Genomic DNA, 22,126 nt, shown 5'->3' on the forward strand with positions numbered 1-22,126 from the left:
GAACGATTTGCTCCTGGATTTTTGAATATTTACTTTACAAGCACCTCACGCTCTGCAACTGACTGAATCCTTTGACAACGCCTGGGTCTCCCCTTTCCCAAGCCCAGTTTCTGGAAGGAATCGGTCGGTTCACAAACACAGCAGCTCACACGCTCCCTCTGCTGGCCAAACGGTGCCGCCCCCAGCCCCAGACACGGAGCTGCCCAGAGATTTCCAGGATAGTCCAAGAGCAAGCATCCCAGGTGCCACCGTGCCGGCCGCGGGGCCCAGACAGGCTGCTTGAACAGCTGGCCTTGGGTGGCACCCATCAATGCCCTTTTGGTTACACTGTGACATTCAAAGCCGGAAGCCGGTGAAATCCTGTTTTTATGCCTGTCGCAGCCCCCATCCAGGGAACCTTCCCTGTGCGGGGCAGCCCCGGCTCCACCAGGCCGCGGGTCTCAGCGGCCGGTGCCCCTCGCCGCCCCCAAGGGGAAACCACGGGGAGAAATTCCGATGGGATCCCGGCACACCCTGCGCACAGCTTCCCTGGGGGACCCCCCTCCCCTCACCTTGTGAACGAAGGCCGGCCCACTGTCTTCGCACAGGTCAGCTCGATGACGGCGGATGCCGTCTTATTGTCACCACACTGATGGCCTTTTGAATAAGTCACGATGACTCTGTCATCTGAAACACAAACGACAGAACTGACGCTATTTCCAGGGCATCGCCGGAGCCCCAGCGTCAGAAGCGAATCCTGCATCACGAACAAACGTCGGTGCCTCTGGGGACTCATCACGCGGCTCATCAGCACCGCCAAGCCTGGCGACCACGCCCGGCCCGCGTTGCTGCCTGCACAGCAAGAGGCGACCGGGCTTCAGACCCCAGCCGACCCCCGCTCGCCGTCTCCTCACCTGTGCGGCCGGGAGACCCCCGCAGCGTGCGGTCCGGGGCCAAGCGGGGAGCAGCCGGTGCAGCGTGCACGCGGGGCCCCCGCCGTGCACAACTTCTGTGCCGTTTTAGGCGCTTCCCCACCCCGAGCCTCCCGGGCAGGACAGGGCAGGCGCCAGACGTCCACCCTCCAGCGTGACACTCCACACACAACAGCTCTGGTTTCCTCAGGCCCCCTGGCTCCACGTGGAGCTCTTTCTGCTTCTGAAGATGTCGTGGTCAAAGAACCAGGGGAAGCCCAGCCTGCAGGGGCCGCGAAAAGCAAGGCTGCGCTTCCAGGGGCGCGTCTCACAGGGGCCGGCGACTCCGACCGGCAGCCGAGAGCTGTCCTGGGGGTGCCCGAGGCCAGCCCGGCTCAGCGCACAGACGGTGGCTCTCGGGGCCAGCACGGGGCAGTCCTCCGGCCTGACCCTCACACACCCGACCCATGTCCTTCGAGGCAGGGGATGCGGAGGGGACGGCACCCGCTGCCCAGGTGTTCTCCGGGGCGTGGCCAAGGCACGGGGACCCCTCGACAGGAGGTGAGGCCCACGCTCCCGGACCCACCCAGGCTCAAGGCTGCTCTGGGTGAGTTTGTTTTAAATATTGGGCTTTGGTGAAAATTTTGTTAAGAAAGGGTTTCACAGCTTTGAAGAGAAATTCTTAAACTTCTGGAACGTGGAATCAACAGGTTTAGGTCTTGACGAAGTGCCCCTAGCCCCATACTAGATAAACAACACACTCAGCCTTCCATACATCCAGTTACCCAACCTGTGAAATGGAGTCTAACACCTACCCGGGCCACTGAGGACTACACGTGTACACACGCGTAAATCACACACGTACACACACGTATAAAGCCTGGTTGCCAGGAATGTTAATTCCTGGGACAAGAGTCCAACTCTTCGCCCCACAAGGTCACACCCCCTAAATGCTCATGGGGGTCACGGCGACTGGCCTTAGATGGTCGTCCTCTTGGGGCCTAAGGGTAAGACCCCGCCTGGCGCGTCAGGGAACAGGTTTTACTAGCTCATCTTTTCCCGAGGCTTCAACGTTCTAGTTTTTCTCACCTGGCTGTGGGAAACCGAGGGAGAGACGGGTCAAATATCTACATGTGAGAACGAGACAGCAGGGACAGACCCACCTGCAGCCCCATGCCCTTCGTGGCAGCTATGGCCAAGATCTCCAACGGAGGGCGAGCCGTGGGCCAGGAGGTCTGGCCACGCCTGCCGGGGGGTGGGGGGTGACTCGCCCCACTTCCAACCTGCAGAGTCGGGGTTTTTCTCAAGGGTGACAGTGGTTCCCCAGAATTCCTTTTCTCCCTGTCAACAGCTGGAGTGGACATAGGCTCCCCGTGTTCTAATGAGGACAGCTCGGGGACCCCCTCCAGCCAGCCAGGCACAGTGAGCGTTGTTTCTTCCTCGTCCTCCCAACGCACCTGACTGCTCCTAAACTAAGAAAACCCTGCCTTTTCCTTTTACGTGATGAAAGAATCTTTCAACAACCAACTGCAAGATGAATCTTCTATTAAAACTACTAAGACAAGCTTCATTTTGTGTTTCCGAATTAAAACATTACGAAAATGCACCCTGAATCGTCTTTACCAGGTTCTCTCATGTCATCGTTCGGCTTCCCCGGACAAACACTTGCATATATACACGGAGGCTGGAGCAGGGACTCAGGAACCCTGAACGTTCTGCCCTCCTCCTGAGGACAAATACCTTCCCAAGATCGCCCAGCGTTCTAGACACACAGACTAGGTACCTGCCGTCCCGGAGGATACAGAGCAGTACCTATTCTGATGCTCCGGGAGGTGCCAAGTGCCTGAGAAACAGTTGCTGAAAATGACACCTGGAGGCTTCAACCAAAGCCAGTGCTGACCCTCTGGTCACAGGAAGACACCTCCACATTCCCGAATCTGACACAACACCTGTGACCATGCGACAAGGGTCCAGGCCTTACCTATGACGTCCAGCTTCTGCGTATGAACGAGCCCCAAGACCTGGACGTCGCCAGAGGGGCTCTTTCTGCAAACGCTGGCTCTTTCAGAGCAGTCCAGGGGCCCTTTGTATATTTTCTGACACAAGTTGATGTAGTACCTGTAAAATGACACAGAGAGAGGCAAGGTCAGTGTCTGTCCTGCGCACTCAGGGGCAGCTCCTTCCATTCCTTTCAGAAAAGGTAATCGCTCTGATAGCCAAGGATTTCACAGCACCTCTGGACGCAGCACTGAAACAGGTCTCTGGGTAAAGAAAGGCCAAAGAGCGGCTGGATGCTAAAGAAGCGAGTGTGCCAGCCAGGCACGCGGGGTGACCCGAGACCCGGGTGGTTTAGAGTCAGGACAGGCAGCGGCTCAAACCCCGGCGAGTCGTTCCCTCGCTTGCGGCTTAGGCCCTCCAGTTCCACGCTCCCCCCTGCCGTGTGGACGGAAGGATCCCGGAGCGCCTGGGGGAAGGCTCTATGCAGGGAGCAGTCAGTGCAGCTAACCTACCACGGGCCAGCATGGCCTAGGGACTTGGGGTAGCAGAGCTGGGACGGTTCACGCGCCCCGACACACACAGCCACAGACGGCTGCCCCTCACAAACATGAACCAAACCGAGACTAATTCCACCAGGCCCACAGCTGACCAGCAGCTTCTCTGGGTTCTGAAGGTTTCTGTCGCCTCTGCTTCCAAACCACCCGCCGCGCACCAGGCCGCCCTGAGCGTCAGAGGAACGAGGCCATCCCGCCGCCTTCAGAGTCTGCGCTCAAGCACCAAGCACCCAGCCCGTCGGCACGCGGCCAAGGTGGCGGGGGGCACTCACGAGGTCCCGTCATGGACAAAGAACCAGGAGCCGGTGAGGGAGGACAGCAGCCGCAGGTCGTAGGTCCTGTGTTTCTGGATGAACTTGCACTCCATCTTCTTCGGGGGGCAGATGACTTTGGTTTTCCACTCAAACGTCACCTCGCACCCACGGATTTCACTGAAGACCTGTGGCCGTCCCACATCGGCATCCTCGTCGCACTTGAAGATAATCGCGGACGTCCGGTGGCTGTTGGCTGGGGCAGCACACGGGGACCAGTCAGACCCGGCCTGTCCCTTGCTCGTCCTTAGGCTCCTCCCCGCCTCCGCTGCGCTGGCCCTTAGGGACCCTGTGCATCCCTGGCCGCTCCCCACGCAGCCCCAGGCCAGGTCTCGCAGCCCCAGGCCAGGTCTCGTTGTGTTCCATTCATGTATCTCAACCCTAGATAGACTAAGTTCCCTCGGGGCACAGTATCTCCTTCTGCACTCATCAAGCTCACAGCGATAGCGCCGTGCCTTGCAGACAGGTATTCAGTGTTCGATTACTGTATGAATGACAATAAAAAATGAAAACAGGGGCTTCCCTGGTGGCGCAGCAGTTGGGAGTCCACCTGCCGATGCAGGGGACACGGGTTCGTGCCCCGTTCCGGGAAGATCCCACGTGCCGCGGAGCGGCTGGGCCCGTGAGCCATGGCCACTGAGCCTGCGCGTCCGGAGCCTGTGCTCCGCAACAGGAGAGGCCACAACAGTGAGAGGCCCGCGTACCGCCAAAAAAAAAAAAAAAAAAAAAAAAAGGAAACAGTAACAATAAGATACCTGTAATTCATTACCTAAAAACGCGTCATCCGACAGACCAGGAGAAAGGTCCTGGCCCAATAAGCCTCCAAGGAGAGAGAGCTACAGTTGTCCCTCGTAAACCTACCGTTCCTGACTCCTTAATTTGTATCGTTTCGCTCTCTGATGACTTACAAACACTAAACAACTGCTCGTGCACTTATCCCATCGCCATCCTTGGGAACTCGCATCAGTCTGTGCCACACGTGTTACTAGGACTCCCTCGTGTGCCGGTTCTCCACGCGGCAGCAGCAAGGATGCTGGACCTGGCTGGCCGTGACCCCCGCCCCAGCCCAGCCCAGCCCCCCATAGAGCAGACGGTCAACCTACGAGCCCCTGCAGGCCTGATCACCCCACCACCACCCTGCAGACCCGGGACAGCAGCAATTCTGCTGAGAGTGAACATGAATCACTGGTGCTGAAAACTGGTGTGTGGACACAAGCCCCTCGAGCCGGGGAGTGGGCAAGCTGACCACCTCGAACCTGCCCCTCACCTGGCCCCGCCACGGTGCACGTTCACGGTTACGCAATACGCCCCACGGAACAATTAAAGACGACTTTTCTTTATGGAAAAGAGCCCTGGCTAGAAGATTATATGCAACAGAATCACTGCCGTTTACTTGGACGTCCAGAAAGATCTGAGCACAAAGCAGGCCTCCAACGGGTACAAGGCTACCTCACTGGCCTGGCTGGGACCTGGCGCTCTCCCACTTACAGTGTCTGCAGAAGCCCCACTCGTGGTCTCTGTCGTAGTTTGCGGTGGTCGCACACCAGAGCTTGGCCCTGCCCTCCAGAACACACTCCTCATAGCTCTTCCCATTGAACACGAAGGGGAACACACACGGGTCGCCGCCTTCAGTTTCTGGAAAGAGAAGTAGTCTGCGTAACCCTGATTATCAGCACCACGCTGGCTGTGCCTTACCAGGCGCCGTCACCTCAAACAAGGATTCCCCGTAGAAACGGTCACCCCCAGCCAACGCGGGGACGCCAGGCCTCCCGGCCACAACGTGACAAGCAGTTCGACGGCCTGAGAGCTCACACCTAGGGCTGTTAGGATGGATCGTCCCATGGTCTGAGCCAAGGTCCCGATGCTCACAGCATCTACAGCATCATTCCTCAGTTCTCTCCTCCTGCCAGGTCTACTTTCATGTTTCCTGGGAACGTAAAATTCACCCCCCTGCAAAGATTTACCTGGAGGACAATTATCTCCGTTGGCGTAACTTAAAATGACAGCTTCGTCCTGGTGCCTGTAATCCAGTCTCATCGACGCCAGCCTCCCGAAAGACACCCCCTTGCTCCCGGAGAGCAGACAGACGCTCCCGTCCTTGCAGCCTCCTTGGTCCAGGCCCGCAGCCGCGGTGCACACCCCGACGCTGTAGGTGCGCGAGTCTCGGGTCACCTGGAGAGACACAACCCCGCGGCTGTGAGGGGTCTCCAGGTGCAGGGGGCCAGCGCTGCGGGAGGCGGGCGCGTGCCGGCAAGTGGCGGCTGGGTCCGCAGGCTGTGCCCGGGCGCCTTGGTGCTCACCTCTTCCTCTGGGGCCCTGACGCCCTCCAGAGGGCGACGCCCTGTCCACTCTCTGGGCGCCTTCCACACCGAGGCCCTGCCCTCCGGTGGCAGCCCTGCTGGCCGTGCTCCCGCAGGCCCGTGGGGGGCGGCAGCGGCGAGACCCCAGCCAGCTCACCCCCGCTTCCCGAAGCCCGCGTGTCCCGCCTGTAACCTGGGAGCGCCGAGGACTCAGAGCTGAGCGCAGAGTGGCCGCAGCCTGACCGAAGGTGCCTCCCTTGCCGCCCAGCCTCTGCAGGCCGCACCTGCTGCGCACCTGTCAGGAGGGCCTGCACCCAGGCACGGTCTCTGTCACAGCAGCCAGGCCGCTGGCACCTAGGCACGCAACTCGGAGCTCACTGCTCACCAGCTGCCGTCCCCTGGGAGGCAAGGGATCTCGCGGGCTCGGTCCACGGCCATACGACTTAGCAACGCCTACATCACAGGGACGTAGGCCACGGCCCCAGACACGTAACGAACAGTCCACAGCGCTCAGGCCGGGACCGGACCAGCCCCCTACACACCCAAACGTGTTCGAGTCGGGGGGCCCACGGCTCCCTCCCCCCAGCACCTCTGTGGTCACGCTGGAGACAGAGGGGATCCACGTGGCCTCTGCCGGCCTCGCCCCTTACAGGCACGTGGTCACACACGTGTCCACACGCGGTCACACACGAGCGGCCACCTGCTCTCCATCTGCGACATGAAGAGCCCCCCTGCCCCCTCACCAGGCCGCGGAACCCTCCAAAACAAAGAATCGCTCTGACCGCGACGCTCGTCTCAGGTGTGAGCCGCGACTGGTTTGCACACCGTCCGAGCCCCACCCGGGACAGAGTAAGGCCACCCCCGGCCACGCACTGCCTCGTGGCCACATGTCCTCCAATGATCACACGTGCCACGCTGCGAAATGCAAGCGAGCGTCAGAAAGAACCCAGGCGGCGGCCCTGAGATAGCGGCGCCGGGGGAGCAGCGCTACCTTGAAGGTGCTCTTGGAGAGGGTGGACAGGTTGAAGCTGTAGTGCAGCTGCTCGTCCGTCAGGGAGCAGCCCTCTGCCTTCACCTCGTCAGGACACACCAGCGGGGTCTCCCACTCGAACACGAAGTCGCAGTCGCTCGTCCTCAGCAGCTTCGGAGTCCCCTGTTTTAAGGAAGGGCTCGGGCTTGAACCCACGCGGGTTAATAAGCACAGCGTCCTCCCTGTTCCCCCGCCAAGTGCCAGAGACACCTGCCCGGGGGCTGCGGGCTCCTGCGCTGCCACCAGACCGCCAGGGGCTCGGGGTGACCCACGGTGGCCCCTCTCCAAGAGGAGGGAGCCATCGCCCTTGCCAGCGGCAAGGAAGCAGCACTGCCCTCCAGCACTGCGAGGCAGGCCTGCCCACGACCCAGCTCCTCGCTGCCCCTAGGCTGTGACCCTGCACCTAGAGAGGGACAGCGTCTCAATGCTCCATGCTGCCAGCTCAAAGGCAGAAAGGGAGGGATCTTTAAACGTCGTGACACAGAAGTGTGTGAAATCAAGACCCTCCCGCTGCAAAGGACGGAGGCAGGCGATTCTGTATGCATCTCTGCTCCACCGCCTCTGGAAGCTGAGGGTGTTTACAGTAAGGTAGAGAAGTGACCTGGCAAGACATTCCACAGGCCAAGTATCATAAATAAATATAAATCAAGGTGCTTTCTCCCTCCCTCCTTCAGCAACAGCCACAAAAACAGATGAGGAATTTCATTTTTAGCTGTAGCTGAAAATCTGTTTTTCTATAAATGTAAGTGAATAAAATATCTCCACTAAAGATAAGAGACAAGGAAATAAAATCTCCTTGAAAATCTTTCCAAACTTGACTGCACATGCAGCGTGAGATACCGTTTCTAAAACCCCAAATTACTGATCACTCTTAGCGCACCGCCGCTCCGAGACCAGCGCAAGTCCAGGGGTACCTGCGGACGTGTGTCCAGACGCCCCCACTTGCAGAGACAAGGGAGCCGACGGTCACGGCTTCCCTCGCCTTGATCACTCGGGATTATCCTCACACCCAACAGTCTCTGAACAGGGAAAGGTCTGTCTGGGAGCTGTGGGGCTCTATATGCAGAGGCCCCAGGAAGCAATGGTTTGTTTCTCCCCCTTCTCTCAGTGGCGGTAGTGTCTGTCCCTCCTCAGCAGGCTGCTGCCGGGCCACTTCCTGCCACTGTCCAGTCACCCATCTGCGGCAGCCACAGCCCCCTCTCCCTCACAAACCTGCTACAGGCCGGGGAATCAGAATGTCATCTTACTGAGATTCTATGTTACAGAACCACGATCTTTACTTGCACTCCTTACCAGGCAGTTCAGGATATGCGTTTCTTACACACACACACACACACACACACACACACACACACACACACACACGGTCCTGTAATCAAGTACATTAACACTTCCACATATTCACGTTAGCTGTGACAAATACAGACCATAAGTAGCCCCAGTCCACTCACATCAAAGGACTGTAAGTTTTTGGAGTTTTAGAGATTTCAGAAGCACAGGTAAGGGGTCGAAAGCTAGGCTGCCTGGAGCAAAGAGTTCTCCACTGGAGCAGTGGGTGGGCGCCCAGCTGCCCCTGCAGAGCCATGTGACATCAGGCGGCCCTTCTGAGTCAGTGCAAAACAGGGGCCACAATCTGCCAATTTATCTCCCATTCTCAGAGCGAGGTCGAGAGAAAACTAATGCAAAACTCTTTATAGAACAGCACTCTTTTTTTTAATGGAAACCAGTTCTGTTTTTTAAATGCATGTAAAACAAAAATCAGTGGCCTCCTTAAAAGTAGATTGTACGAATTTGTTGTAGCTATTTTGATTCCCGAGGTCTTCTTTCGTTTGCTAACTTCCAAAATTTGGATTATGTCCTGAGTGACTACAGCTGCCAAAACATCTGACTGCCAAATAAGATCAGTAATGTTACAATTTAAAAAAAAAAAAACTAAAGTTGACACTTCTGTATATTGGTAGGCAAAGGTGAAGGCCGCTTCTATGCTCAAGTGTTTCACATTTTTAAATTACAACAGGCCTCTGTGAGCAAAATCTGCCCTGGTAACGCAGGGTGGGCTTACTTAAATTAATGGCTTTAAGTTACTCCATGCACCACTGGCATACCACATGATGCAAGACAGGCGTTGTGAATACAGGCATTCTTGGTCCGAAACAGATTTTATGGGTTTCCATCTCTGGTTCATCGACCCACACTTTGGCTCCTACCTTGTAGACAGGCGCTCACTTACCATGCTCACACCCCTCTTACAATGAAAGGCGATCAGCGAGGTGTAGTTGAAACGCTTGTTCACCAGACAAGGAGTAGTACTTTCAAAGTTCAAGTAAACTTCGTTAGCTATGGGATTGAGTATCGGAGGTCCTGTGACTCGACCAATATCCTAAACAAAGAAAAAAGCAATGTTTCAGAAAAGTAATTTTTCCCCAAGTTAGTGGAGAAACGGCTAGCAGAGAATTGCAAAAATTACATGCCATCTGTTTCAAAGATGAGTAGCACCTAAAGACACTGGGTCAACAGCAGCTCCCTTGAAACGTCCTGACAGGAAGGCACCACAAAGCAACCTCAGTTTGCGAGAGTGGTTATCAGTTTCGGTCCTACATTAATAACAATGGTTCTACTTCTACTCAGGGTCAATTTTTGACGATTCCAGGCAACAGGAATTTCTCTCCCCAGTTACACTGGGGCGGCTGCACAGTCTCTGGCTCCGGCTGGTGGGAAGCAGGAGCCCACGTGGCTGCCCCAACGATGCCCGTCTCCTCCTGCCCAGCACTGTGCCGGGACAGCTGCTTCCTCGGTGGTGCCCATGGTGTGGCCTCAGGGGGCACTGAGCACAAGCTTACTCACCCCCCCGCCGTCTTCTGCGGCTTCGCACAGCCCCTGGCACACACTGGCTGCTCAGCAAGTGTTTTCGAGCAAATGAACACGCAAGTGAAAGGAAAGTGCCTGGCCAGGAACAGTGTGTATGTACGTGTGTGTGATGAGTGAGATGAGTTTGCGATGTGATGTGTGTGAGATGAGTGTGAGATGAGGGTGTGTGATGAATGCGTGTGACAGTGTGAGGTGTGTGATGAGTGTGCATGATGTGTGCATGTGATAAGCGCGTGATGAGTGTGATTGTGTGAGATGAGTGTGTGTGATGAGTGTGTGTGATGACTGTGACGAATGCGTGTGACGAGGTGTGATGTGTGCGCGATGTGTGCGTGTGTGAGATGACTGAGATGAGTGTGGTGACTGTGTGTGTGATGAGTGTGCGTGGTGTGAGATGCATGTGGTGAGTGTGATGAGTGTGTGAAATGAGTGTGATGAGTGTGTGTGTATTGAGTATGTGTGTGTGAATGAAGCCACAACGTGCTTTGTTCACCACTGTGGGGCATGTTAGGTCCACAATGACACAACACTCTAATTAGTTCTCTAATTAGAGAACTTCCTGCGTTTTTTTAAATCTGAGAAAAGGTAGCCAGGTGGGAAAAGCAGACTGGATCTGTAAGCAAGTGGTTCACACCAAGGCTCCCCCCCACACCACTAGAAAGGCTGACACCACAGCACTTCCTGCCAACATCTGGTTGCTCCAGGCCCTGCACTTGTCACGTAGCTACGCCTCTGTCAAGTTCATAACACGGCCAACTTCCTCACCCCTCCCAACATCTCTCCCCACCAACACCACAGCCAACATCCATTTTTTAAAAGGACATCTAGATACCTTATGACAGGACTCAGTGTTTAAAGAATGCAGAGAAACACCACTTTTGAGATGCATTTCAAATAAAACATACCAAGAATCTGACAAACCGTGAATACAACTCATGGAGACAAGGTTTAGAGTTCCAAATCTATAACGGAAGGCAGAATACTTGGCTATTAGCAAAGCAGCTTATACCCTTAATTACAACTCATTTACCAAAGAACCTGCTTGCACTTCACAAGCGTTTCAATGACACAAGACCCGCGTGTAAGCCAAGAAAGCAAGTTCCATCGACACCCCTGAGCCTCCTGACCTGATACAAAACGCTGTGTCTACACGTGTGTGCCCACGTTGTCTCCCGTAACTGCTGACTACCCTCCTCCGCCGACAGCTCGATGCACAATTCCTTACAGCCCGCCTTCCCTAGTGGACTCACACTCACGTGGTCCTGGCTCATTTCCCCATTCTTTCTGCCTGAAAACTCTCCAGTGAAAGCCAGAAACACGGCATGAAGGAGGTTGTTAAAAATCTTGCAGGATGGTCTCCGCCCTCGGTTCCCTACTCACCACGGGGGCGCCGTCGATGGGGACCTTGCACACAGCGGTGCCGGCGGGACAAGGCACCCCGTGCATGGGGTTCAGCGGCTGGCAGATGTTGATGTAGAAGTCAGGGCTGGTGTCAGAGGCGTCGTCCTCGCTCTCATCATACGCTTCGTACCCCCCGGTGCGGTGGATGAGGGGGGACAAGTCGATGATGGAGCTGCCGTTCCTCACAGAACATTCCGTCTGTCAAGCAGGAAACGCGCCTCGTTGGTGTGCGCAATACGTGTTCCTGACCGAGGCACCCACGACAATATAAGCTGAACCGGAAAAGCACGAGGGGTGGAAGCAGTGCCCCGAACGCTTGGTTACCTAACGTCGGGCACTTGGAACCAAGTATGACGGGGGCCCCAGGAGTGGGTGAGACAGGCTGGGGGCCCGAGGGAGTCGCACGAGAGGTGGAGCAGGGCCCCTGGGGGGGCCGTGCCACACGTGCCCAGCCCGACTCACCACCTGCTCGCAGGCCAGGGGCGTGTGCCAGTAAAAGAAGAGTGTGCACGTCTGCTTGTCCAGGGAGATGAGCACGGGCCTGTTCGCGGGCCCCGCCTCGGGCCTGCACACGAAGCTGATCACGCTCTTGTAGCTCAGGCCGGTCTTGGAGGGACAGGGGGAGCCGTCCTCGTACACCAGCTGTAAGACCTGGTCCACGTACTTCAGCCTCTTGCTCGCCTTGCCCACGCTGATCCTGGTCTGTCCGAAGCAGGCCCCTGTCCCAAACACAGAAGGGAGAGTGGAAAACACACAATTACGGATTCAAACCACTCGCTTTCTGATGAGAACTTTCTGCAGAACCAGACTTTGAAATTCACAGCCAACACTCTGGAGGGTCCCGTGTGGTTTTAGCAAATGTTACACATCTAGTATTCCATCACGTGGCCACGAAGTCCCCACACCCCTACCAGCCCACTGCTGCCGATGAAGGAAGGCATCTGACCTCTTCGCCGGAGGGACGCGGAGGCCAAGGCCGACCTCGGGGCTGGGAGGGCGGGCCACACACACTCACCTACACCAGGGGCGCAGTTCTCGTTGTCCCCGCACACGCTGAGGTAGACCAGCCCCTTCTCACTGTAGGCGGCAGTGTACCCGGCCCTGCCGCTTAAAGAGCTCAGGTCAAACAGGTGTCCTGCTCGGGGGAAAGGATGGGGACACCGTGACCCATCACCGGCGCTCACACACAGATCCCGCCAGCCATCGGGCCTCCTGATTCCTTGTCACGTGTCACTGCCCCCCTTCACTGACGCGGCCCCCAAAACCTTCCTGACAGCTAGAAAGTACCCAGGAGACAGCAGCTCAGGGCGTCCTCCTGCGCCTGGGCCACGGCGATTCCAGTGGGGTTGGGAGGGCCCGTCGGCATCCCTCCCGCTGCCAGTGACCCACCCCCAAACCTTTCCGGGCCCCAGAGCTGAGATCCTGTGGTTTCCTCGTTGCCCCACGTCAACTCTGAAAGGAACGGAAGACTGACTCCAGCTCCGCCAGCCTAAAGCTTGGGACCAGCACCCCAGAAACAGGAGTTACGGGGAGCACGGCTTTCAGGGAGGTGCTTAGTCTCTTCTCCACTGAAGAACCACAAGTCAACAGGACCGGGCAGATCCAGCAGAAAAGGCCAAACGCGCACCCACAGGACATGCTGCTGCTGCCCGGGGCGCCTGCCCCCCAGCCTCACACTGGGTCTCTCTCACTGCTTGCATGCACGTGCGCCCACGTGTGTGTACGCGTGTATGCGTGTGTACCTGTGTGTGTGTGCACGTGTGTGTGTTGAGGGTGTGGGGACGGGTGGCCGGCAGCGGCCCTCACCTGTGGAGGGGTTGGTGACCTGGCAGTCGTCGTGCACGTTGCTCTTCACAGGGCAGGCAGCGGCCGTAGGCCAGGAAAAGGTGTACTCGCAGTCCTCTACGGCACTGAGGAACATGGGCCTGGAGTTCTAGAAACAAGCGAAGGGCAGACAGCTGCTGACAGGGTGCGCGCCTGACGCAGGTAACAGCGCCCACTGGCGCCAAGCAGGAGCTCCCCTGTGACGCACCACAGGCCCGTGACACACCCGTCTCGGTGTCTTCACGGGACGAGGGCAGACTGGGGAGAAGCAAAGGGTCAGGGTTTGCTCCTGAGATACCCCTGGGGGCTTGACACACACAGGGTGAGACAGAGCCGGAAATCCACTCGGGGGGCAGGGACGTTTTCCTACAGCTAAGGCTTTTAAGGTGGGGTCGGGGACAGGGTGGCGAAGGATGCTCAAAGGGCTACTGTGAGGCACGAATGAGGAAATAAATGATAAAGTCCTGAAAAACGGAACCGACATCTGTTATGATGCACATAACAGGAAGACCCTCAGGGAGAACTAGTCATGAACTAACTAACCCCTCCACCACCCGGGCTAAGGCTCCCTGCCTCTCAGACGTGTCTCGTCCACACGGCGAGGGGAAAAGGGTAAGATTCGTGCAGCAGCGCCCTCCTTCCCAGATAAAGCAGCCCCCGGCACCCGCGTGCAGAGCCCTCCACGGACCAAGCAGCTGTCTTGCTCTGCCGTGAGCCTCTCTCCTCAGATACACAGCAGAGCTAGTCTATGGGGGCCCAAGAGTCCGGACCCCAGCAGCACAGGGGTCCAGGCTCAGCCTCTGCACAGCCTCCTGAGGCGGAACCTCAGCTGCCACCCCGTCAAGGGGGCAGACCTCAGGCTCCTCCCGCCACAGCTGGCCGCACGCAGCTGGACAGTGGTGCTCTGTCCTGACACTGAGTATGGAGTGCACTAGGCCAGCCTGACCTCACTCCCGAACCTTACAAGACAGCACACAGGCTGCACCTTAATCTCCGTGGCAGAGATGCTCCCGCGGTGAAAACACAGTCCAGAGAAACCATTAATTCCGCCCCCACCTGCTGCACTGCATGTACCAACCCGTCAAGGAAGGAACCATCCAGAGATGAGACGAGAACCCAGTTACCACGGACCAACCACACGCCAGAAACAGTGCCCGGCGCTTCACGCCTCCTCTCTCTAACCTCATGGCGATTTGGCAGGACAGGCCGAGCTCGTGCTGGTTAACAGGTGCCCCGTTTAGGGAGGTTACCAAACACCAGTTCTCTCTGCGGCCTTCAGGGATCTGAGTCAGACTCTCAAGAGAACCACCGAATTCTGGAACAAGAACTGCCAGGGTGGACACCCCGGGACCACGGGCCCGAGCCGCGCCGCCCACGCCCTTTGTTAGGCTGGGTCACCCCGAGCTCTTCAACTCACATCCCAGGAAGTGAGACATCGGTCTCGCTGACCCTGGACTCGCACTGGGGCCGAGACAGCTGCGTCACTTACGACTTGGCTCTCGCTGCACGAGAAGCGGATGGTGGTTGACTTCTTCCGGATCTGGTCCGGACACGGGTCACCATCGACGTACCTCAGGAGAGTCATGCCCTCGCTCCCCTGAGGGCCATCCCTCACTCTGCCCAGGTTCACGGGCTTGGGGCCACCCAGCAGACACACGGCCGCCTCCGGAGGGCACGGCTCTGCAGCACAAGCAGAGACAATTAAGAGTGACCGTCAGCCCCTGTCCAGTCTAGGACTTAACAAGGGACGTAACGTCCGGCACGTGACACAGTTGATTCTAACAATTACCTCAAAATATCAGTGATTTCTCTCATTAAGTCAGATGCCAGTGACACCATGAGTTCTCACTCCATGAAACGCCGTTTTACCACAGATGGGTTGGGGGTGAGCATGAGGTGTGGGGAGAATTCAAGGCAGAACAGCCTCAATTATTTCTGATCCCCAAACGAGATGAAGCTGAAACACCTAGATTACGCCTGTGGAACATTTTAAATGGCCTCTATTCACGTGCTACCTTACTTTAAGAAGTCACCAAGAACCGTGCCAATCTCCCAGTCCCCGAAATGTCTGAGTCATCTGCGCTGGGTAAAGAACGAGTCCCACTTCGTGGATTAATAAGAGCCTCGGCGTCACAATCTAGCCAGCATACAAAGCGAGGGGAAGTGGGCCGTGGCCTCGACCATGCAGAGGAGAAAAATAACTTTCTGGGTTTTTGTTTTAAAAAAAAAAAAAAAAGACAGCAGCAGTGCCCACTTTGAGTTGAGCCAGACAAGAGGCTGCCTCAGCGAGGCTGCATAAAACTCCAAGAAAACGGGACAAGTTTTGTCCCCAGGATCCCAGGGGGCCGCGGGCGGCACCAAGGTCTCCGTGGGCTGCTGCTCCCAGTTGCACGGCCACAACTGAGTTCTAGCCTCATCACCCGCACCAAGGGTCTGGGTGCATCCTAACAAGACCCCACCCACTCTGCTCTCAATGAATACAGAGGGCACATACCCAGAGCTCCATTTCCCACCCTCCTATCTCCTGCCCTGGCTAAGAATTACCTGCCACGGTGATTATTTCTACCTACCCTCCAGCTCCCCACGTTCAAACAATGGTTACAACGCTCCCAACAGAGCCTTCAGCACTGATTTATCCTGGACCACGCCAGGGATGGGTCATCAAGACCCTCAGATAATTCCTCCTGCTGCTTCTTGGCAAAACCACTCATGTGTCAGAGAGCAATGCGCCATCGAAGAATCCGCTCTTACTTCCTCTTCACCCATAAATTCACTACAAGCCATGAGCACCTCCGCCAGAGACCTCACTCACCCGAGCCGGCCTGCGGAGCCAGAGACTTGCACACGTTGATGAGGTAGTGCTCAGTGGCTCCCGTCCTCGTGACGGCTTCCCAGTTGTCACTGTACCTCGACAGGGATGAGAGATCGAAGGTGTTCCCAGCCCCGTCTCTGAAGGAAAGAAAGCACCACGGTGAGGTTCGGCTGGATTCTAACGGAGTCTAGCGCTCCGTCTGCAAAGGATCAGTATAAAGGCAGAGTCTACTCCCGACACCCTGGGAATCAGACCCTGCCAGGGACAGAACTCGACACTGAACTCTCCCAGATCCAGACGGAACCAGCAACAACACAGCTTGAGTTCAGGAAATGTCAAGCCTTAGCTCAACAAAATTATGTATTAACCAAAAAAAGCTAAGAGTAAGCACCTGTCCTGCTCAGGCCGGTGAGAAGACAAGGGTACACAGACAGCTAAGACACGCAGCGCCCAGGGCAGCCCGGGCAGCCCTGTCCAAGCTGGAGGACACCAACAGTCACTGAAATAAACCAGGCTGATGTGGACCTGCTCAGGTAACGGTTTACTTACTGCATGAACCCCAAGTAGGGACAGACACCGAGAGCCAGCCCTACGCCAGGTGCAGAGTTAATGGCAAGCAAGACAAACACTCCCTCCGCAGGGCGCCAGCCCCAGGTGGAGACAGAGGACAGCCACAGGCGCCACTTCACCAGGCGGTAACCTCAGCACATCAGAGGGGACTGACTGCGAATCACCCATTCATTCAAAACCTACATGCCAACTGGGGCTACTATGTTGAAGGAGAGACAAAAATCGCCCATTTTATGAAGTCTGCAGAAGTCACAAAGTAATATTGTAAAACGTACAGACGTCAGGTGGCAATTAGAGCGAAGAGGGAAAAAGGCAGGGAGGTGGGTATGAAGTTTGGGAGGGGAAAGAGGAGGTGAGATTTTAGACAATGGCCGCAGAAGGCCTTCCTGAGGAGGCCACCTCTGAATAAACTCAGAAAAACGCGGAAGAGCTAGTCACGCGGGGACCCGGCAAAGTGCAGCACAGGCAGAGGCAGCAGCGGGAGCAAAGGGCCTGAGGTGCAGAGAGCCCGGTGCACCCACAGGAAAGCAAGGAGCCCCATGTGGCTGGAGCAGAGCAGACACGAGGAGTGACACAGCAGGGGCTGAGCGTAGCATCACATGGAGCGTTCCAGCCAGCAGAGGCGGGCTCCACCGCATCGAAGGGCACAGCAACAGCCTGGGCCGACTTACAGTCTAACAGGGCCACTGTAATCACTGTGCAGGACTAGCCCAGCGTGGGTCAGGGGACCCCTGAGGGGCCACTGCGGCGATGCAGGGGCGAGATGAAGACGGCCTGAACCAGGGCAGGGAGGTGCTTCCGCAAGAGAGAACTCTAGATATTTTGAAAGTTGATGGGCCATAAATGGGATGAGAGCGAAAGGATGGAGCTGGCATTGATACCGGCCTATGTAGGAGACACAGGTATTTATTTGCAAAAGCAGGTCCTCAAGAACTTCATATAATGGACCATCTGATAGAAACTTATTGTAAATGGTTAAAGACCTAAAAGAAGAAATTGTAACTATAATAAAAGAAGGGGGGTAGAATGGAGGGAAGAAATGATGAATCAGAGTACCAACAGGGACTTCCCTGGTGGTCCAGTGGTTAAGAATCCACCTTCCAATGCAGGGGACGTGGGTTCAATCCCTGGTTGGGGAACTAAGATCCCACACGCCCTGTGGGGCAACTAAGCCTGCGCGCCGCAACTACTGAGCCCGAGCGCCACAACTGAAGAGAAGCCCGCATGCCGCAACGAAGATCCCGCGTGCCGCAGCTAAGACCCAACACAGCCAAAATAAATTGAGAAAAAATTTTTAATTAAAAAAAATAATAAACTGTTTCTAAAATAAGTTTTAAAACAGAAAGAGTACCAAACAGAACTCCTAGCATGAAAAGGACAGTCATGAAAATTAAAAAAGGGGAACAGTCAAAACAACAAATTAAATCAGCTGGTAAGAGTATCACTAAGCTGGAAATAGGTCTAAGGAAACAGAATACAGTCCAAAAACAGATAAATAAGATATCTAAAAGACATGGTGAGGGCTTCCCTGGTGGCACAGTGGTTAAGAATCTGCCTGCCAATGCAGGGGACAGGGGTTCGAGCCCTGGTCCAGGAAGATCCCACATGCCACGGAGCAACTAAGCCCACACGCCACAACTACTGAGTCCACATTCCTAGAGCCCATGCTCTGCAACAAGAGAAGCCACTGCGATGAAAAGCCCGTGCACTGCAACGAAGAGTAGCCCCCGCTCGCCACAACTAGAGAAAGCTCGCATGCAGCAACAAAGACGCAACACAGCCAAAAATAAATAAATGAAAAAAATAAATTTTTTTAAATTAAAAAAATAAATAAATAGAAGACACGGTGGATAGAATAGGAAAGCCTAAGATATGATTAATACAAGTCCCAGAAGAAAAGAGACAGAATAGGTTAGAGGCAACCTTCAAATATACAATCACTGCAAATATTCCTAAGTGAGTAACAGACATTCATCTTTAGCTTAGAAAGCATCAACTTCCAAACAACATAAATAACAAAGCCATACCTAACAAATCAGACTGAGACTGCAGAACAAATACGAGAGAAAATACACAGAAAAGGTAGGTTATCTACAAAGGAATGAAAACAGGACGGACGGGGGCAGATTCTCTAACAGCAATACTAAGCGCCGGAAGATGGTAGATTACCTTCAAAGTGCTGACACACACAAAAAAAGTATTCACCTGGAATTCTGTACCAAGCTAGTGACAATAAAACTAAGCCTTTTCAAGTAAAGACCAATATTTCACTCGACAGAGTCTCTGTTCGAACCACCAAGCAGTGTGACTCACAGTGCGATTTGTACCCAGGACCAGTCAGCAACCGTGGAAGGAGCCAGCGCCACAAGATGAACCAATAATGGACACTGGTTCCTTCGCTGTCCCTAGTGCAAGGGGACACAGCTCTTCTTCACCCCATCAGAGACCAGAAGCAAATAGTCTGCAAACCAGCACTATACTAAACAGATTAAAGAAAGAGAACTGAGTCAAAAGCAAGGGGTAGAATGCAAAGAGGAAGAAGTAAGCCAAAGAAATAGAGACATTTCTTTTCCTCTTCAAAAGAAGAAATTTATATAGTCAAGCAACCAATGGATATTTTTAAAAATCACAATAATGACTTATTCAAGAGGTAAGAAAACACGTCAGAACAAAAGCACTCGACCACAATACCATGGAGATGGGGAGAGAGTGTTGGGGCCACGACACTCTACGTTATTTTACTGTTGGGGAGACGGGTATAGTCAGTAACTTTAGCTCTCCATTAAATCAAAAACACATGTTTAAGGCAACCATTAAAAGAAAATGAATTATAATTCAGGGAATGCATGGTGAGATTTTTTTAAAAAGAAACAAAAAAAAAAATCATTAGTATCCTCAGAGATGATGAGAAGGACTTATTTGACATTCCAAATGAAAATCTCCAAAGGATAGCTGATTTTCTCAAGTTCAGAAAATATTCCAGAACGGAGTAAAAACACGAAAACAGAAGATGAGCAATTAACTTTTCCACCAAACATACACAGTTCTTGTAGGAAATGGGACAATGCCTTCAAAACTGAGGAGAAATTAATTTGAATCTGTAATCCTACTACAGCCAATCAGATTTAAGAGCAAGTTATGGGCATTTTCAGACAACGCGTGGGTTCTCTCCCATCCAACCTCTCTAATAGGAGGATACACTCTAACCAAACGAAAAAGGAAGCCATGACAAAGGGCGTGAAATCCAAGAAGCAGGGGATCCAAGCCAGGAGTGATCCCCAAATGAGCTCTGATCAAAGAGCAGAAAACACACAGCCCAAATCCGAACTGAGACCTTCCCGAAGAAGAACGGTGATTATTCGTAGACACAGCATCGTGAAGAGCCCTGACAGTCTGAGATACGATGGGAAGGCATATTATTCTGTCAACAATAAAAGAGAAAGACTACGTAAAATGCCAAGATTTAAAACCTATTCGAGGCAGCTATGTTCCAAGTATTAAGCAAACTAAATGTGGAATGATTTTTGGAGCAACTTATGAAATAGAACAAATGGGAATCTTCTGACCTAAACACTAAGCCTACCTTCCTTCAGTTAAGAGGAAGCTAAGAGACACAAGATGATGTCTTTTCTCTGCAGATCCAATCAGACCGTGTGATTTTGCAGCAAATGATGTTTATGCTGTAAACGCCACTTATTAGTTTTTGATGCTTTAGAACCACCCTCTGAATAAAGCAGGTAAGACCATTAGAGTTACCCAGCAGGAGACACATGTTCTAAACCTTGGCAATGCACCAGCGACAGCCTGCTGGCATTGAGGCAGTGGGAGGAGCGGCTGAGGGACAGGCAGCATCCGAGGCCCTCATCTTACTTAGCGGGAAGTCAAGAGATGTCTAAAGGTGATGAAACAAGAAACAGAGCTTAGAGTGTATCATCCCGTATTCTAAAGGCAGCCAGAAGAGGAAATAAAAATGGAACTAATGAACGCGGGGCAGGGGAGAGGGGAGAGGAGATCAGAATTACATTTCTGGTGTCTGAAGACAGAGTCGACCGATACCATTTGAGGTTGACAAGCACAGGTATATCGATCATGTAGAGTCATGCAAGGCTCCAGACAGAACTACAAGAAGACACGGTAAAAAGTGGGATGAGGCTGAGGTGGGGGAAGCTTACTTCATCTGACACAGTTTTCTACACTTATGAATTCATACAATATACACGCATAAGCTTTCATTTTAACTGATTCTTCAATTAAGGATAAAAACTGGAAGGAAACAGGGAAATGATTAATTTTTCCCCAGGATGGAATGCTGTAACTCAGTGATTCTTTTCAGGCTGGGTCCTCATGCAACAGAAACGTCAGCATGTCCCTTAAATATCCAGAAATGTGTAGACCCGTGAAACCAAAATCTCCAGGGATGGAACCCAAGATGTGTATTTTGTAACAGTTCTGAGGGTGACGCTGATGAAATTCACACACAGTGAAGACCTCCACCTTATCTCAGGAGCTGCCAACCACCTCATTTCAGGAGCCTACGTGAGCCACAGGAAACAGGACAAAGGACCGGTGATGGCAGCTGAGAACCTGCAGGGTGGGTGTTGCCCCCTGGTGCTCTCTCCACACACACACACAGACACACACACACACACACACGCACACCCCACCATGCAGCTCCACCATCTCCCTCTCCACGTCCTTTTCACCAAACACAGGCAGCATCCAGGGAGGTGCAGAGGCCAGGGGACACCCTGGTCACTCCAATCCACTCACACCCATGAATCATACAAGGTTTCCTGTTTCAACTCCAGTCACTTAACACAAGATACCTTAACACAAGGTAATCAAAAAATATGAAAGTCGTGAAGGATTTAGCAGTTACCCTAATCCAACTCCTCAGTTTAACATTCAGGAACTAAGGCTTAGAGAAATCACCTGACTAATCTAATCCCATCCCCCACCCAGCCACTAACTTTTTTTTCTTTTTTAATATTTATTTATTTATTTGGTTGTGCCGGGTCTTAGTTGCTGCATGTGGGCTCCTTAGTTGTGGCATGTGGGCTCCTTAGTTGTGGCATGTGAACTCTTACTCGCAGCATGCATGAGGGATCTAGTTCCCTGGCCAGGGATCAAACCCGGGTCCCCTGCATTGGGAGCATGAAGCCTTAGCCACTGTGCCACCAGGGAAGCCCCCCCAGCCACTAACTATTAAAGCAAAATATTATCAAGTAAACGTGACTGCCCCAGGGTCAACACCCGCATCGACTTACTTGAAGGAGCACTCGGTCAGGTTGAAGGGCGGGCAGGCATACTGCGTGTGCCACTCGAACAAGTAGGAGCAGTCAGAAGTCTCCTGGAGAAACACCGGCTGCGGAAGTGGAGAGACGTGTCCGTGAAACGGGACACGTCAGGTAGTCGGCGCTTTAAGGATGCAAATGGTAAGGGATGGGCCTGCTCACTACACTCTACACAGACTGATCAAGGTGTGAACACAGTGACCAGGAAGTTTTATGAGACGTAAAAGCAGGTTCACTTTGTAAAGACAAAGGCAAAGGGGTGAGGGCAGAGCGG

At 54.0% G+C, this 22,126-nt stretch overlaps 1 protein-coding gene across 1 annotated transcript in view; it reads right to left on the reverse strand.

The window, feature by feature from the left end:
- IGF2R (insulin like growth factor 2 receptor) overlaps positions 1–22,126 on the reverse strand; it is a 108,967-nt gene that overhangs the window by 9,292 nt on the left and 77,549 nt on the right. Inside the window, exons 29-42 of the mRNA XM_027081948.1 lie at positions 21,826–21,923; positions 15,989–16,125; positions 14,666–14,856; positions 13,159–13,285; positions 12,368–12,487; positions 11,815–12,071; positions 11,332–11,550; positions 9,314–9,463; positions 7,045–7,206; positions 5,718–5,925; positions 5,242–5,388; positions 3,715–3,949; positions 2,872–3,008; positions 552–666 (exon numbers count right to left, since the gene is read on the reverse strand). Coding sequence (XP_026937749.1) covers positions 552–666; positions 2,872–3,008; positions 3,715–3,949; positions 5,242–5,388; positions 5,718–5,925; positions 7,045–7,206; positions 9,314–9,463; positions 11,332–11,550; positions 11,815–12,071; positions 12,368–12,487; positions 13,159–13,285; positions 14,666–14,856; positions 15,989–16,125; positions 21,826–21,923 — 2,303 coding nt within the window. The remainder of the gene's footprint in view (positions 1–551; positions 667–2,871; positions 3,009–3,714; positions 3,950–5,241; positions 5,389–5,717; positions 5,926–7,044; positions 7,207–9,313; positions 9,464–11,331; positions 11,551–11,814; positions 12,072–12,367; positions 12,488–13,158; positions 13,286–14,665; positions 14,857–15,988; positions 16,126–21,825; positions 21,924–22,126) is intronic.

The sequence above is a fragment of the Aethalodelphis obliquidens genome, unplaced genomic scaffold, assembly GCF_003676395.1.
Source record: "Aethalodelphis obliquidens isolate GAN/ISIS:26980383/991018 unplaced genomic scaffold, ASM367639v1 scaffold3, whole genome shotgun sequence".
Lineage (NCBI taxonomy): Eukaryota > Metazoa > Chordata > Mammalia > Artiodactyla > Delphinidae > Aethalodelphis > Aethalodelphis obliquidens.